Consider the following 15,732-nt stretch of genomic DNA (forward strand, 5'->3'; position numbering starts at 1 on the left):
AAATTGATCCGTTGTGCTCATATGCATTCCATCAGATCCTTCTGTGTAGGAAAATAGACGACAGGTATCGGAAGTACTCATGTACAATACAAGCAACGAAAAAGCAGCAAGAAAACAAGGGGTGTAGGTAAATAGGATAGCAAAAAAATTCCTAGAATAATTCAAGGTTTGGGTACTTTCGCAGTCTGCGCAATTCTCCTCAACGTATCCTTCTCAGCCTCCATATGTTGTATCAGCATTCCATCCAATCTCTTCGATGACTCGGCCAGTGCTTGTTGCTCCTTCTGCCAGCGACGCACATTCTCCGATCCAGGTGTGTCCGGCTGCTGCGGTGCCGAGACGTCGACTGTGAGATGTTCTTGTGAGTGCTGCGCAAGCGTGAGATGGGTGAGAGAGTTTGGCGACGCCTTGACATCTGTAAAGTATGGAGTTTTTGGCAGGATGTTGCTGACAGGCTTGTGCCGCTCGGTTGGACTTCCTTGAGAATGCAGCTCATTCCTGGCCATGTTGGGACTAGAGCGATTGCTTGAATGCATAAGTGATGGATGGGGAGAGGTTTCAGGATCTCGGTACACAGTCATATCTTGGTCCATGTCACTTCTACTATCCTCAGAATCGTCCAAGTCGTCCATAGCATTCGGATGGTTCTGGATGTGGTCAAAGAAGGTGGCTGGTGATGAGGGAGGTGGCGCAGAGTGAATGCCAGATGCAAAGCTGTCAATAGAGACATTGATATCAAGTGGCAGAGGCAAATGACTTTGGGTACCACTGTTGCTGGGCATGGGAGAAAATGATTTAAAAGAGTGGAAAGTGCCTTGGCTAGAGGACGAATTATTAAGTGACAATGCTTCATGGAGTCGTGAAGGTCTAGGCTGGTTGGTATTGTTCCCCGAACGATGCGGCGGAGGTGACAGAGCAATGCCTACTATCGATGAAGAAGGTCTAGGTGGTGGGGACATGGTAGAAAGACGAGGAATTGAGGCAGGCGGCGACATTGAGGAATCTCGTGAGTGTGACAAGGGGTCAATGGGAAGTGACTGGAAGTTTTGGGAATAATAGCCATTTGACCATCTATCCCTAAAGGCGGACGCAGTTGGAGACGGTTGAGAGTACTCTGAAAACGATGGCCGACGCCCACCGTCGGTTGCTGGCACTGAGATTGCCAAGGAAGGACGAGACCGAATGTCATCGAAGGCGGCCGAATCATCCGTAAACCGAGAGAAACCAGTCAGTGCGGTCATCCTGCTCATCCGATGCGAGGGCGGAGGAGATATACTTAATGATGGCAGCAGTGGCGGACTCATCATGGATGTTCTCCTTGATTCATAGAAATCGGAGAGCATGGGCGAAGAACAGGATTTGCGAAGTGTTCGGCGCAGCTCTGTAGAACCTGCTGGAAGATGAGATTGTGAATGAGAGTACTGAGTGTCTCCAAGTTGTCGGCGAGGAGGCGGCGCAAGAGGGGTTTGAGGGACTGGGGTCTCTGCTCGGAGAGGAGTATAACTGGATAACCGCACATTTTCCCGAGCTGGAAGACGCGCAACAAGATCTCTATCAGAAGGTGCGCCTACGGTGTGTGTTGGTGGCTCAGGCTCTTCAAGGTGATCAACTATCGGATTCTCAAGAATTTTCTTGTCTAGCATTTTCCGCGGGTTTATGAGAGCGCGCTGGTATAGTGACTCTGACGAACGTAGATGGTGCGGTGACCTCGTCGGGGTGGACGGAGCCGTGGACAATGACACAACAGACGTTACTGTTGAATTGTTGAGCGAGTGTCCAACAGCTTGATGCAACAAAGCCTTTCTCCACGCATCCCCTCGTGGATCAAGACTAATGGAATGTCCAGGACTACCTGCGGGAGGCAAGCGCTCGGCTAACACGGCTGCTCCCACAGAGTCTTCAATTCCCAGTCCATGAAGTGCCGAAGCTTGCAAGGCTAAAGTGTAGTTGGCTGACGGGGGAGGCACGTCGACTGCTTCCGTGGGATCAATGATCCCATCAAACACATCAACCTTGGGTCTTCGCATACCCCTATCGCGGTCCGGAGGAACCTCTCGACCCTTCAAGTCTATCTCTGCTTGCTTTGCAGCAGCGACAAGATCATCCATTTGCTCACGGACAACAACCACACGTGCAAGGTGCTGGACATTCTTCGGGGATCGGAACGTTTGAGGTGCTCCACGTGGGATGTAACCAGACACGGTCGTAGAATCTGATGTCACTCTTAACATCGGAGATCCATCGAAGGAGTCTGGGCTAGCGGGTTTAGATTTGGATTTTCCAACTCGGAAATAATCCAGAAATGCAGGGGTGGTTGCTTTTTTGGATGTGTTTGCATATGGTGCAAAATCGGCCGGACGTGGTTTTAAGTGTGCGGGAGGAAGGAAATAGTTGTTCTTCACAAGCAACTGAAGACGATATGAGACATCGTCTGCATTGAATTCCTGCACCCTCATTGGTTCGTCGATGTCGAGAATTGGAATAACAACGCCATGGTCATGTGTTGTCGGTGAGAGAGGAGAAGGAGGTGACTCGGTCCCGATTGAGGTAGTAAGAGGATAAAGTGAAGAAGATGTAGATGATTGTTGCGTTAGCAAGGAGTCACGAACACTACTTCGCACATGGTCGCTGTCAGTGGGATTTGGACGAAAGGCAGACGGGGGAGACGTCAACATTGCTTTATTTCCGCGACCTTTTCCCTTTATCTAGGACCTCGTGAGCTCCATTCGTCAAATAAAATGGACTCTAAACTCACAGGAATAGTTGAAGTGAATCCTGCTAGCGATTTGGAACCCGGTTGACTGTCGGCGGGGGCTGAAGGCCCGTCATGCTTCATGACCACGCGCAAATCACCCCCTACACCACCGAACGTTCCTCCACTCCGTTCTAAATGCGGTTGCCAGTTCGCGGGACTCGAGACCGGACTTATGGTTGTTTCGAATCGCGTAGTAACCGGAGACAGTACACGTTCGGAAGAATCAGTCTTGACCGGACTAGGAAATGGTTCTGCGCTATTCGCAGCTGAGATGTCCAGCACCTGATCTTCTTCTGCATGGGTATCATCTGGCCTAGACTCTGTAATTATCGTCCGTGTTCGTTTCCTTGTCGTCCGCGAACGGCGACTTAGACTAGCACCACTACTGCTAATGGTGCTCGCGAGTGAATTCGAGCGTGATGTCCCAGGAAATTTAGAGGAGGAGGGTTCTTGCATGGGTTTCGTCGCTGGCTCATTCGTCCAGGACAAAGTACCAGAGCTGTTACGGGGACAACACAAACCAGATCTGCAAAACATCCAAAAAGTAAAAGGAAACTTACATAAGCCTATACATGCTGCACGTGCACCGCGTTTAATGTCACTCTCAGTTTCAACCGTGCAAGCACTACTATCCTTTATAAACTGATAAGATGGCTACTCAGAGTCAGGTGCTGCTGGAATGTGAGTGGAAACATGTTCTCGCTCTATGGCAATCTCAAAAACTTGTGCATTAGACCTCCCCAAGTCCGAAGGCCTTTTGCCTAAATGGCAGCTCGTAGTCGCCACAATTGCTGTGTTCAACACTATTCAGAACTTTGCGACACTAAAGCTGACTCGCAGGCTCTATACTGGCGTTCCGTCTGCCTCAAGTATATGATCTTTCATTGAGGCCAGAATTTGACTCACGCTTATCTTTGTCCTTCCAGTAACAGCACTCCAGGCTCGCACGTTTGCAGTTTGGACATTGACATCAGCGGTCGTACGGGGATATGCTGCGTACAACATCAACAACAAAACGTGGGTTGTTTTTCTCGTGTGAAGCCACAATGGTGAACCTCAGACCTAACTTAGGATTTATGACATGGCTCTCCTCACGTACCTTATCGCATTTGGGCACTTTACCTCTGAGATTTGCTTCTTCCGCACGGCCAAAATCAATCTACCTGTCCTGAGCCCTGTGATTGTCTCCAGTATGCGTCCTTTGTTAGTATTTTTCCATTACGCATACTCACCTGCACATGACAGCTGCATCACTGATTTGGATGTTGAGACAGTACGATTTCTATGTCGCACCTTAATCTGACTATATATGACGAATACCGAGGTCCATATCGATGCCATGTGTCTGTTATGCACATTGCAAATTCAATTGTTACACAAACCAGTGAATTATGTGGCAATCAATGACAATAATTCGCCACCGCTCCGAGCGTCTCCGAGCTCGTGGCCGTCCTGTGACCCCATTAGTCTACGAGCATCTCTGAGACGTGGCACGTAATCGACCTCTACCTGCCCCTACCTGCTTGTCAAGCTTGAAGCTTGAAGGGGAACCGATGGTCATACCAACCCTGTAACCAAGCGTGCATTAAGGGTGTCTGTTGCATGACACGCTCAGATGCCAGCACAACAACTAGCCGATCAAGCGTCATCCTTGCACGCGTTTGTGGAAAACTCGTCAGGTTGCACGTCATCCTGGATCCCTGAGTGGTCCGATTGCATAAAAATCAAGTTCGAAGTCACGACAATACGTGGACTATGGTGTGACAGCAGGACCCTGATGATCTCTACCGAGGGCTACCCCACCAGACCTGATTCAGGAGTAGTCAGTTTTGGGGTGGACCAGAAGTTAGAACCCCCCTCTCTCTCTCTTCGGAGGTGGATGACGGCGGGGCCTCGAAAAAAAATCGTACTTTTACACGAAATTTTGCCCCAGCCTCTGTGATGCTGACAAATGTACGCTAGTACTTTGACTACTTGTCTTCATAAAATTCCATCATCTCCATTGCTCTACTTTGTCCTGGGCGAGCATTTATGGCTTTGATTGCACCCAATATTTTTGGAAGTTCAAGAACAAGCTTCTTGAAGTCATATTGTCCCGTGTCAAGCGAACTCGATTGTAGCGCAACGAGTTTGGAGACGACTAGTGTGACCATAGATATATTGTGAGGGGATAAGCACGAAACACTTCACATGCAGTGCCGCGAGCAAGCTACTGCTAATGTAAGTTACTGCCAAATGACCATGGGGGGTGATGTCATTGACGCTCGAGAAGTTTGAGTTTGATGTATCTGATGAGTGCGGTGATAGTCGAGGCACACTCGAGATAACTTTTGATACAAAGTTGACATATATTGATGACTTACGATAATTGTGTCTCCTAGATTACACTCGGCCGATAACAATTCTGACATGAAAAAGGTCGTATGTCGGAGGGGTGGACTCCTAATAGACCCCGGCTTAGAAGCGGCCAGTCCAGCAACGAATTTCGCCCCTTCCTGAATTAGAGCTCTTAGGCCCTTTGACCCCGCCGGAGATGGACCAAGGGCGGCCCTTACTATAGTAGTAAGGATTATCAGGATCCTGTGAAAGCCGAACATGTCGAAGGTGACAGCTAGACATGTCGATTTATGGCGCCAGCGATCATTCTATGCATTCAATGACAAATGATGGCTCAAAACGAGACCTCGCACCAGCAAACAAAATGATCGTATCAAATTATGCGTGGCAGTAGTCAAGTCCCTTTATATTGGCTCGTGGGATCATTGCGTGGTCCAGTCTGCTGAGGTATTGCGACGAGATGGTGTGACGTCGCGCCTAAATGTCATCTGTTCCCCCGATCAGGGCCGATATGCAAACAAACTCCATACCAGAAGATCCGTGGACCTTCGGCGGTACGAGGAGGCCGATGCAAGAAAGCTGGGCGGTGTGCACTAGAGTCTAGTAAATTCCGTCACTATTTGAAACATCCGTGAGTCGTGGAGTGGTCGAACGAACGTTAACTTGATCAACGTGTCGGTAGCTCATCAAATCGAACGCTGGCGTTCTCTAAAGATACCGCGAACGTAAATGATGGTTTCCCCCGCATTACATAATTGGGGTCAGTGCAATAAGGATTGCCGAGCAGTATATAAGTAGTGTTCCACATTCTTCAATTGTGACTCATTCGACGGTTCAACGATTTTTCTCATCCCGGCTTTCGTGCTACTTCTTCCTTGCTTTGTATAATTTCTATGTGTGCTATACTGCAATACCCCCCTGAACTGCTATTCACTATATGCGAATATATTTATGCAGCCGGTTTGCCACCTTCCGAGTATGCCAGTTCTCTCGATCCACTCGCAATTGGCGAGTTTGGAACGCCAACTGCGCTACCTTCTGCTATGCCACCCCCAAATTGGACCGAGCCAGAAGCACGAAAAACCCTTTCTCGTCTCTGTTTGGTAAACCATGCGTGGTATGAAGCTGCTAAGCCATGGCTGTGGCACAAAATCGAGGTTCGTCTGCCCAGGAGTTGGCTCGCTCTCCTAGACGAGATCACAATGGACACCGAAGACGATGAAAAGGCTGCTTTGGCCGTCAAAGAGTCTATTCAAGCAGCCACTCACGCTGCTCTAGCTAGTGCTGTGCGTACTGGCGCATCTTCTGACGAGGATGCAGCTAGGAAATGGAAGGAAAGCATCATGGAGTCTTTGAGTGGCCCAGATGGTTCCATTCCTCCAGAGCTGTTGACGCCTCCAGCATCTCGCGACTCAAGTCCCAGACGTATTAGGCCAAAGAGTAAAAGCCCGGCTCGGTGGAAGATTATGAGGACAATCAGTAACGCCGTTCAAAATGTTATGGATCTTACTGAACCTGGGGTTTATGGTGAGTTTCTCACTGTCTTACTCTACATTCTAGCATAATTGACATGTGTTACGTCTGCAGTCCCGAGGCTTCATGATCCTCGTCCTGGTCGGTTTGTCCGTCATCTAGACTTCAATCACTTTCGTACCATCGGAATGCGTCGTTCCGTAGAAGACAGTGCGACTAGTCGTTTCGTGACCGGCGAACGTGTTGAAGCATTTCTGAAGGTTTGACATTCTGACATCACTCACCATTCTTCCATTGACTGACCATTTGATGCAGGAACTTCCAAACCTTACTGCTTTCGGCGCCACGGAGTACATGGATGGTGCTCTGTCGTTGCCCGTTCTAAATGAACTTTTGCTTCGTGGTTCTGCTTCGAGAGGAGGGGGTCGCCCCACTCGTGGACGAGGAATCGTGACAGAAGATCCAGAAGAAGAGGATCGCGAAAGAAGGAGAGAGTGCAAGGACCTTCAGGCCATGGACCTTACTGGCTGCGTCAGCGCAGTTTTTGTAAGCGCCCTGACAGAGTTCGTCAATACGCATCTTCTTCAAGACGATGAACAGTCTAGTGGAAGTGACGATGAAAGTCGACGTCAGATTAGACGTGCTCGTGCTCGGTTTATGCAAGAGGAGCCACTCACATTTCCAGGGCTTCAGCGCCTTGGACTTCGTGGCGTGAAATCGATTCAACCTCGAGTCCTGATGCCTTTTGTCCTCGCATTCCCTTCCCTTACTCACCTTGACCTCTCCGCTACCCGAGTCACACCGGAATTACTTACTGCTCTCAGGGGCTCAACCGTTCGCCTGCATTCGCTTGCACTGGCTCGGTGTGTTCACCTAACTGGGTCCTGTATCAGAGATTTCCTCGTTCATGCACCGGCAGCAGCGCGAATCCGGGAACTCACGCTGTATGGTGACCAAACATTCCCATCTCCCCTCACTACGGATGATCTTATGGAAATAATATCTTCTGCCCCATGTTTCACCTCTGGTGAACTTACCTACCTTGATCTCTCAAGCGCACCTGTGACTGAAGAGCTTCTCGTTGACGTCTGCAAGCCGCAGCCAAAGCTGCGTTCGCTTGGTCTATCATATATTCCTGATCTCGAATTAAACGTCATCGCTCAATTTTTAAAGAGCAAGGCTGTGAATGTTGAGGTACTCACGCTTGTCCAGACTAGCCCTGATCTAGATTGGGGCAGGGTTGGGCCTGGCGCACCTCGAGGCTCGGCACAACAGGCGATGATGGCTTTACACACTCAAATTATCGGGCCGCTGTGCACGCCCCCCTACATGTCCACTCTACGTTCGCAGGCGGTTGTAATACCTCCTTATCCTACGCGACTTCGGGTGATTGAGCTTTCCGCACCTGCCCTTGCTGCCCTCGGCGCTGGCGCCGGGTCCTGGAGAATAATAAGAAGTAAAGGTGGTCGAGGCTGGTATGTCGACACGGCCAGTGGCTGGGTTGGCGCGGGGCTGCAACGAAACCTTCCCAAAGCGCATCCATTTCGTGTTCAAATGTGTCGCCTAGCAGATGCCAATGGAAACGTAAATAGCGGCATTGGATGGCACGCGAGAAAGATGGAAGTGAGTTACTTACTTTTCATGTCCGATGGGAACGGGACGCTGACTTTTTATAGGTTTTACACGGTTGTGGCATGTTGGGACGTGAGGACGGCTTGTACGGTGCCGTGTCGTTTGCTTATCAGGGATAGCTTTGGATATCCTGTCGACATTTTCCATTAACAGCCGTTGACGGCTTCATAAGCATTGGGTTGTATGTACTCTAGGAGCAATGTCTGTGTTATTTTCTTCATAAGCACCAGCGAATTTACCCCACTAGTCATTTCATGTACTGGATTAATTAGTGCCCTTGGGAGGGCTGAATGTTAATGTGGTTGTTTGTTTAACAGAGTGATGCAGCTAAAAATCAACGTACTCCAAAATAGTGGATCGATCTCGACATGCATAGTTACTGGGGAATCGTCATGATTGTTCAAACGATCATGCGCATAAATTGTGAATGAGAAGTGCGTGAAGTTTGTGGGCTAATGACGTCGAGTTCAATCATACTATATGTCATCCTTGTGTCATTGAATCGAATTGTTGTTCATGGCGCATGGAGTTAATGTTTGAAGCGGACTGCGGAGCGACACTGAATGGCAATTGGCTGCACCCTAGGCTCTGAATGGAGTCCTGCCACGACCAAAGGAAGTAGTACGGGCGGTGAATATCCTGTAATGGTTAGTATGTCGCCCACTTAAACATGCCGACGCTGCTATGCAAGCCTTGGCTGATTCAAAGCCAGCGGTCCTCGGCAACTAGGAGTTGCACCACAGGTCCACAGCTGCATGCGCTCACCTGCGCTCCTAGTGACATGCTTTTGTTCCTGTTTCACTGTGACTAAGTCGGTAGAGACTGATTCCGAAGGTTGCCGTCGGTTGACACTGCCAGTGACAGCGGTTACAAGTTTTGCATTGAATGTCCTTTGAAGTACTGGTACTATTCTGTGCGCTCCAATAGGTTGTCCACTGTGAATATTCCAAGTACCAATCCTATTAATGTGAAGTGCTTCAAGTGTGCTTGATGGGAGGGGTATTTGTTGTGGCTCCACGGACTCCCATTGATTACGTATCACTGTCAGGACTGTCCCGCCCGGACCACCGTCATCTAGAAGTCTATATAGAACTTCTAGAAGCCTCTATAAATGGTTCAGATAAGTTAGCTGTGCTGCTACCACACCTTCGTTGGCTTGTTTAAGAGCAACAAAAACGACCACTACAGCTTTCAATCCGAAACAGTGAGTACTACTACTACTAGTACTAGTCGGCAGGAATCCCCACTTAACAAGTTCACAGCATTTGAACATTCTTTCATAAACCCCAACTCAACTGCGACTTGCTGTACCATGGGTACGTACGATTCGTGTTGCTTATTAAACACAACTGACCTGATCTACTACATTCCTCAGCATCCGACCTTCCTGTCCAAATGGACAGGTCTTCAGATGATGGCAGGTTCTCAACAGAAAGAATCATCCGCAGGCACACTGCCACGGATAACCGCATCCGACTGCCGCAAGAGCTATCCCTGGGGCGTAGAAAAAGCACGAGTGATATCGGTCGTGAAAAAATGGCCTTCTTACCCACTTTACGAAGAGCTGCAACGTTGATGTTCACCCCGGATAAAACAATCGCCAAACCCCCCAATACCTGGAGAAGCATTCGCGCCATCATCTTTTCATCATGTAAGCGGAGACTCTTTCGCAGCTTAAAGGTTGTGTTAATATTTACTTGCGTAGGGTTCAACGTTCTGCTGGTGTTTATTCCCATATCTGTATGTCTTTTTCGTGTCAGTTTGAATCATCTCTGACCAGTCGTTGTTTGAAGTGGGCAATTAACTTTGCTCTCCCTGATCAACAGAGCTTAATCTTTGTCTGTGAGTTGACAAGTCATCTTTTAAATTTCCGGATACTACAACGTGCTGCTGTAGTGACATTTCTTGCCATCATACCATTGGCCAAGGTGATTACAAACTCGCTTTTTGTAGTTGTATCACACTGAGCCACTAGCAGCTCCTGGCGTTCGCTACAGATGAACTCTCCATAAGGGTTGGCCAAACTTTGGCAGGTCTTCTTAATGCTACACTGGTTCGTACATAATCAACTATTTCACGATTCCAATCTAACGACGGAAAATTCTAGGGAAATGCGTCAGTTAGAATTTGTTTCTGTCAACCATTATCTAACTATTCGTGCTTTCTTCCACAGCGTCGAACTTATCGTTTCTGTACGCTCTCATGTTAGCAAACTTTCATGGCGAGATGCTGAGGTTTACACTCTAGATTATCGCTCTCATAAAATGCGAACTCACGGTCGTCCAGTCCTCCTGTATGTCTTCTTATCTCCCTTGCGACCCTAGACTCACAGTTACTTTCAGTGGTGGGATCTATTTTGAGCAATCTTCGTATGTATTCTTGTCTTCCGTCTTTGAAATTAATTGACCACACACCAGTTCTGGTGCTGGGAATGTGCTTCTTTGCCGGAGGCATGCGCTTTTCAGAACAGGGTTTTGGGCAAAGTATGTTTGTAGTGGTCCCGGAATGCTGAACCTTGATTCTTACTTCTGTGGACAGGTGCTGTGCAACTGAATTCGTCACTACTTACCATTAGCGTCATTGCTGTTTTGCTGCCTGGCGCTTTCCACATGGCATTGCAGGGCCAGCCTGCATATAGTGAACTCTCGACAGATTACAACATACTAAAGACCAGCCATGGTGTACGTGTCTGATGTCTCGAAATGCGTAGAATTATTCTCACACCCCCGCCCCCATCCAGGTTGCCATCATTCTCCTTTTCAGTAGGTCAACCAAAGCACAGCTGGCAATAACCTAATCACCCTCGTCTAGTTTACGGTTCATATTTGGTGTTCCAACTATTTTCACATAAAGCCATCTATCAAGACAGTGGCCCGGACATACAACAGACAAAAGGCTATGAGGGCCAGAATCCATGGCTACAGTTGAGACTCTACCGTCGTAAAAAGGCTAAACTTGCGCAATCCCCTTCACTGGCGTGTAACGACGAAGTTGCGCCCAATGCTACTGTGTCTGGTGAAGGTAGCGACTTAGAGCATGGGTCTGCGTCTATGGAGGACACTGAGGTAGAACCAGATATGAGTGTCCCTGTGTCCCTCGGGCTGCTGGTCGTTGTAACTGTGGTACGTGCCACTGCCTGTACTGACAACAATCATTTAAAGTTATTCTCGCTCTAGTTGGTAGCTGTTACTGCGGAGTTCCTTGTCGATTCGATCAACGGTTTGACTGCATCTGGGGCCATCGGTAAAGAGTTTGTTGCTGTGATCTTGCTTCCCATAGTCGGTAATGCAGCGGAACATGTCACTGCTGTCACAGTGTCCGTGAAGGACAAACTAACCCTGAGCTTGGGTGTTGCTGTTGGATCAAGTATCGTGCGTTTGTTTACCCACATGTCTTTATGAGATCGCTGATCGATCTCTAGCAAATTGCACTCTTTGTTATACCGTACGTCTCTTCGTAGTGTCTGCTGCCGCTAGTTTTCACCGTTCGTATTTTGCAGGTTCATTGTGACGCTCGCTTGGATTATGGGTAAAAAATTGACGCTCCTCTTCGACCCGTTGGAATCGATCGTGCTGTTCTTGTCTGGTGCGTACAAATTTTCAACACGATGGCATAATGATCAAACAAATACATTTATCAGTCATCACCGTGAACTACGTTGTACAGGACGGCAAGTCAAATTGGTTGGAGGGCATGATTCTCATGTGTAAGTCCCAGTTGTATTTTGGCCCGCGTTTATGCTCACCATTGTGCAGGTTTATACTTGATCGTGGCTGTCACGTTCTGGTTTTACCCTGGTACGTCGCTGACTAAAATGTCTGTAAATTGCCGAGGTGCTGAGTAGTTCTCTTTTAGGCACCTCAGGCATCTTTGCGTGTTAGAAAGGATAATGGGGCTGACACTGCGCTAGCGATATGGCTTACAACCATGAATACATACTGGATCACCAGAAGACTAATGACCACAACCCTACCACTCCTTTCAGTACATCCCTTGGGCCTACTACAAGACATATAAGTCTAAGACCAACAAACGTTAATGGACCCCGCCTATCCCCTGCTCACGATCTTGATACCTATTGAACGAACGATATTATATTGGCTGACTGACCACTAGACATTGTGTCATTGTTCCTATTTATATCATTTGTTCTTCTCTCCGCCGTGCTGGATGCGTACTCATGGGTGCCCTGCTGCAAAGACTTGTTTCGGTCTAGTCTGAACAGGAGTTTGGTCTAAAGTACTACGTCTAATTTGCCGGTGTACGTAAATTATTGAAGACTTAGCCGTTTTTGGCTAGCACAATATATTTATAAGAATACCCCTTCGGTCGGTCCTTCTACTGTGTTTATAGTAGCAACTCTGGAAATACAATATTAACACAATCTTATCCTTCGTCCCTCTTTGTGAATTGACACATCATATCTCTTCGCGTTCTCACCCCTCGACAAACCCTGTGTACAACTGACCGTGAGCACGCTTACGACGTGCTAGCGTCAAACCTTGACACTAATCTGCGTTACGTACCGCATTAGAGTTTCGCCATCATATCGGTATCGATAAGTATCACTGCGGCTGCGGCCAGCACTGTGGTTCCTCGCTCCTTTGTCTTAGCGGCTGTGAAAGAAGGCTCGACGTCGATACCTGAAAGAGAAAGTGTATATCGGACATACAGAATATTACTTTGTTGCCTGTCTTCCACATCTCCGTGACAAGCGTCTCACCAGGGAATACTACACCGGAGAAACTGCGGGTATGTGAGCACAGCATTTGAGCATAATAGGAACAGCGGTCACCGAACTTTAATATCCTTGTAGGCACCAAAAGATTGTAGAACATGCTTTGCTGCGATCCCCATGAAGCATAGACCTGAGATAAGTTTAGTATGCATTGAGATACATAGCCCGGGCATAGAATTCGGATATTACCATGAAGAATGGGTTGATCGAACCCGCCGATTGCCGCGAAGCTAGGATCAATCTGTGTTGGAGATAAAGACTACTTGAACCTCGAGTAATTGCACCATATCTGTACGACTTACGTGTAAAGGATTATAGTCACCACTTAGTCTACATACTAGGATCAGAAAAGCGAGAAGATACAGTCATATATTGAACTCTGACCTGTAAAGTGCAGCTTGCGAGGCGCTTGTCTTCTCTTCGATCACAGCATCAGGTTGACGATTTGGGGGTGTATTTACGGCTGTTGCAGCGCCTCGATCTACAGCAAACTCAGATAAGCCTGAATACGCCAGTGTTCGAATAGAAACTTCAATACCTCTGCCAGAACGTTTGCCACCGAAGCCGCCGGCCCCTCGAATGAAGACCGTTATTTGGTTTTCGAAGATCACATTACCTGTGGCTACATCCTTCGTGTACACTATGGTGGTGACCGAAGCAGCCTTGCCCTTATCCAGGACTTCCAAGAGCCTGTGCAGCAAAATTGGGATTGGCGCGAGGATGGCGCGAATATACACAAACCTGGTTTCATTTACAAAATTTCCCTCTGTGGGTATAGGGCTTTTGATAGCCAGATACTGTTCGCCATGAAGAAGCTTAGCCTGACTCGTTATTAAGTTCTCGGGAGTACATTGAATTCTATCAGGGTGCCTCACAGGATTGAAGTTCGGCAGCCAGCCTAGTGAAACACCAGAACTGGCTGCGAATTGCGGGATCACTCCAAACGTTGGAAGTGCCCCAAACTCCTCGTGGCTTTCATAGGTCCATTGCAGGTCTTTAGCTGTCGCGCCGACGCCAAGGTTGTAGAGAATGACATCGCGTTCGGTGTAGCTGAACTCATGGTCTTCGGGCTTGTCTTTCTTAGCGTCGGCAACGAGTTGGGAGTCCTCTGGGTCGGTGAAAACGTCTGGTAGTGTGGACATGTGGGAAGAGTACTAAGAATCAGAATCACATGCCATGTTACATGTAATTACACGTTGTTAACGGCGCTTACTAACATTGCCAGTCCATGTTAGTGACTTTCGGGATCGACCATCATAAATATGGCCTTTGGTATACTTGACCTTTAACAAATCTGTTCGATGTATCACTCCAGTTAACGTTGACGCCTTAAGCTTGAGCTTGGAGGATTGAATGTACTCGTCAGAATTGAGTCCCCTAGCCTAAATTATCTGTACCTTTTGCTACGGTGGCTAATAACTTCAGTGACCCGTGCGCGGGTTAGTACGAGTACGTATTTGCCGCACTCATGCCAATGCAAGATACAGTCAACTGTAAACGCCAACGCGCTATTAGACGACCGACCATCATGATCTCCGATGGCGCCAATATTTCGTCAGCTTGCGCCTCTCTTCTCTCCACCAGCGCAATATAGAGCAAGCGTACTTTGCCGGTGAGTAGAGTTTCCCTTGCTGCCCCAATGCCAGGTTCACTGACTCACTTTTCCACTCAGCTTTCCTGGCTCTTTCCTTCCATCTACTTCCGAAACCAGAGCCCGCGTACCTGCATAAGGAGGCTTACTACCAATCACCGGGCCCAGCCTCGCCTCGTAGGTATTTTTCCAACCAATCTCTCATCTATTTCTGCCTCTTCCCCATCACCATCCAGCCAAATGTGACGCTGCGCTCGACTGCGCCATCGACTTCGTGATGCTGTCAGTTGGCAATGGACGGGCCGTTGTGTCGAAGGAATTGGTAGATGTGAGTGCTCGCATTTTTTTTGGTTCCGAGTCTTTACTTTCTGCTGTATTTGTGCGGCTCTTTTTTCGAATGTCGGATACCACGCTCATCTGATTCATTTGCCAGCGTGGGCTTCGACTCACTGACTTTATTTCTATTTCTACAGAATGTCATGGCGGTGCGCTGGAGTATTCAATGTCAACAGTTTCGTAATATCGATTCAACGTTGTCCAACGTCCTCTACTTCACTACTACGTCTTCACCGACGGAGGCTCATGACTGTTTGCACGCTTCTGACACTCGTGTGCACATGTTCACATTTGTTCCCGCTCGCGTCTGCACTTGCCTGCGCATGTTGGTACTTGGGTGGGTATTGTTTTCAGTATCTACATTTCATGTTTGTAGAATAGCTAATTTAATAACATTTGTATGTATTACCTGCAGGTACGGGTTTTTGTCGGGATGGCCTCCAGTACCCAGAATTTACCCGTGCAGATAGATTTGATACCCCGGGTCTTGTGTGCGATAGATTTCCTACAACTATCGTGTAGCTTACACGAAGAAACAGTGCTGCTTGCAGTTTACCGACCATAAACTTATGCGATAATCGCGTAGACAGCATGCGAGCACCAAAAAAATGGGCGAGTCATACCATAGATGGACATCTATCATGCTTCAATATTTCCGTAACCGCACTATTTATGACGCGTTGTATAAGAAAAGGGAACACGCGGTAGAAACACCGGACCGCAGTGGATGTCAAACTTTCAGGACTCAACAACAACCATAATGGTTTGAAGGGCATAAATCTTAAATGCTGTGCGTGCCGTGACGTGGCACGTTCCAGCAAAAAACGTACCACCAACAGTCAATGCCACTGCCCATAGGTAGTAAGCAGC

At 48.1% G+C, this 15,732-nt stretch overlaps 6 protein-coding genes across 6 annotated transcripts; 3 read left to right on the top strand and 3 right to left on the bottom strand.

Annotated features, from left to right (window-relative positions):
- Positions 1-5: 5 nt before the first annotated feature.
- Positions 6-3,276, bottom strand: F5147DRAFT_420184 (uncharacterized protein). The gene is made up of 2 exons (XM_041429734.1): positions 2,756-3,276; positions 6-2,705 (listed from the first exon to the last, which is right to left on the bottom strand). The coding sequence occupies exons 1-2, from the start codon at positions 3,209-3,211 to the stop codon at positions 162-164; spliced, it is 3,000 nt and encodes a 999-aa protein (XP_041287196.1). The 5' UTR covers positions 3,212-3,276; the 3' UTR covers positions 6-161.
- Positions 3,277-3,405: 129 nt separating this feature from the next.
- F5147DRAFT_779291 (Erg28 like protein-domain-containing protein) lies at positions 3,406-4,053 on the top strand (the record flags this gene model as incomplete). Its single annotated transcript, XM_041442273.1, has 5 exons — positions 3,406-3,436; positions 3,490-3,624; positions 3,682-3,772; positions 3,827-3,945; positions 4,001-4,053. 5 exons carry the CDS (start codon positions 3,406-3,408, stop codon positions 4,051-4,053), a joined length of 429 nt encoding a protein of 142 aa, XP_041287197.1.
- A 785-nt stretch (positions 4,054-4,838) lies between these two features.
- F5147DRAFT_420222 (uncharacterized protein) lies at positions 4,839-5,416 on the bottom strand. The gene has a single exon (XM_041429735.1). The coding sequence runs from the start codon at positions 5,350-5,352 to the stop codon at positions 4,981-4,983; it is 372 nt and encodes a 123-aa protein (XP_041287198.1). The 5' UTR covers positions 5,353-5,416; the 3' UTR covers positions 4,839-4,980.
- A 496-nt stretch (positions 5,417-5,912) lies between these two features.
- F5147DRAFT_720655 (uncharacterized protein) lies at positions 5,913-8,511 on the top strand. Its single transcript, XM_041438826.1, has 4 exons — positions 5,913-6,619; positions 6,680-6,825; positions 6,881-8,188; positions 8,242-8,511. Exons 1-4 carry the CDS (start codon positions 5,986-5,988, stop codon positions 8,314-8,316), a joined length of 2,163 nt encoding a protein of 720 aa, XP_041287199.1. The 5' UTR covers positions 5,913-5,985; the 3' UTR covers positions 8,317-8,511.
- Positions 8,512-9,266: 755 nt separating this feature from the next.
- On the top strand, positions 9,267-12,463 carry F5147DRAFT_720667 (Calcium/proton exchanger). The gene is made up of 21 exons (XM_041438827.1): positions 9,267-9,401; positions 9,460-9,513; positions 9,573-9,848; positions 9,903-9,937; positions 9,991-10,039; positions 10,094-10,125; positions 10,176-10,250; positions 10,305-10,312; positions 10,371-10,389; positions 10,445-10,490; positions 10,540-10,566; positions 10,615-10,680; positions 10,736-10,878; positions 10,938-10,959; positions 11,009-11,319; positions 11,374-11,568; positions 11,619-11,641; positions 11,697-11,782; positions 11,838-11,903; positions 11,953-11,994; positions 12,053-12,463. Exons 2-21 carry the CDS (start codon positions 9,510-9,512, stop codon positions 12,076-12,078), a joined length of 1,551 nt encoding a protein of 516 aa, XP_041287200.1. The 5' UTR covers positions 9,267-9,401; positions 9,460-9,509; the 3' UTR covers positions 12,079-12,463.
- On the bottom strand, positions 12,464-14,091 carry F5147DRAFT_720673 (hydroxysteroid dehydrogenase). The gene is made up of 9 exons (XM_041438828.1): positions 13,811-14,091; positions 13,677-13,756; positions 13,474-13,625; positions 13,320-13,416; positions 13,238-13,265; positions 13,125-13,176; positions 12,993-13,065; positions 12,870-12,943; positions 12,464-12,813 (listed from the first exon to the last, which is right to left on the bottom strand). The coding sequence occupies exons 1-9, from the start codon at positions 14,075-14,077 to the stop codon at positions 12,728-12,730; spliced, it is 909 nt and encodes a 302-aa protein (XP_041287201.1). The 5' UTR covers positions 14,078-14,091; the 3' UTR covers positions 12,464-12,727.
- Between the last annotated feature and the right edge of the window lie 1,641 nt (positions 14,092-15,732).

Source organism: Suillus discolor, assembly GCF_016758755.1.
Source record: "Suillus discolor strain FC423 chromosome Unknown F5147scaffold_84, whole genome shotgun sequence".
Lineage (NCBI taxonomy): Eukaryota > Fungi > Basidiomycota > Agaricomycetes > Boletales > Suillaceae > Suillus > Suillus discolor.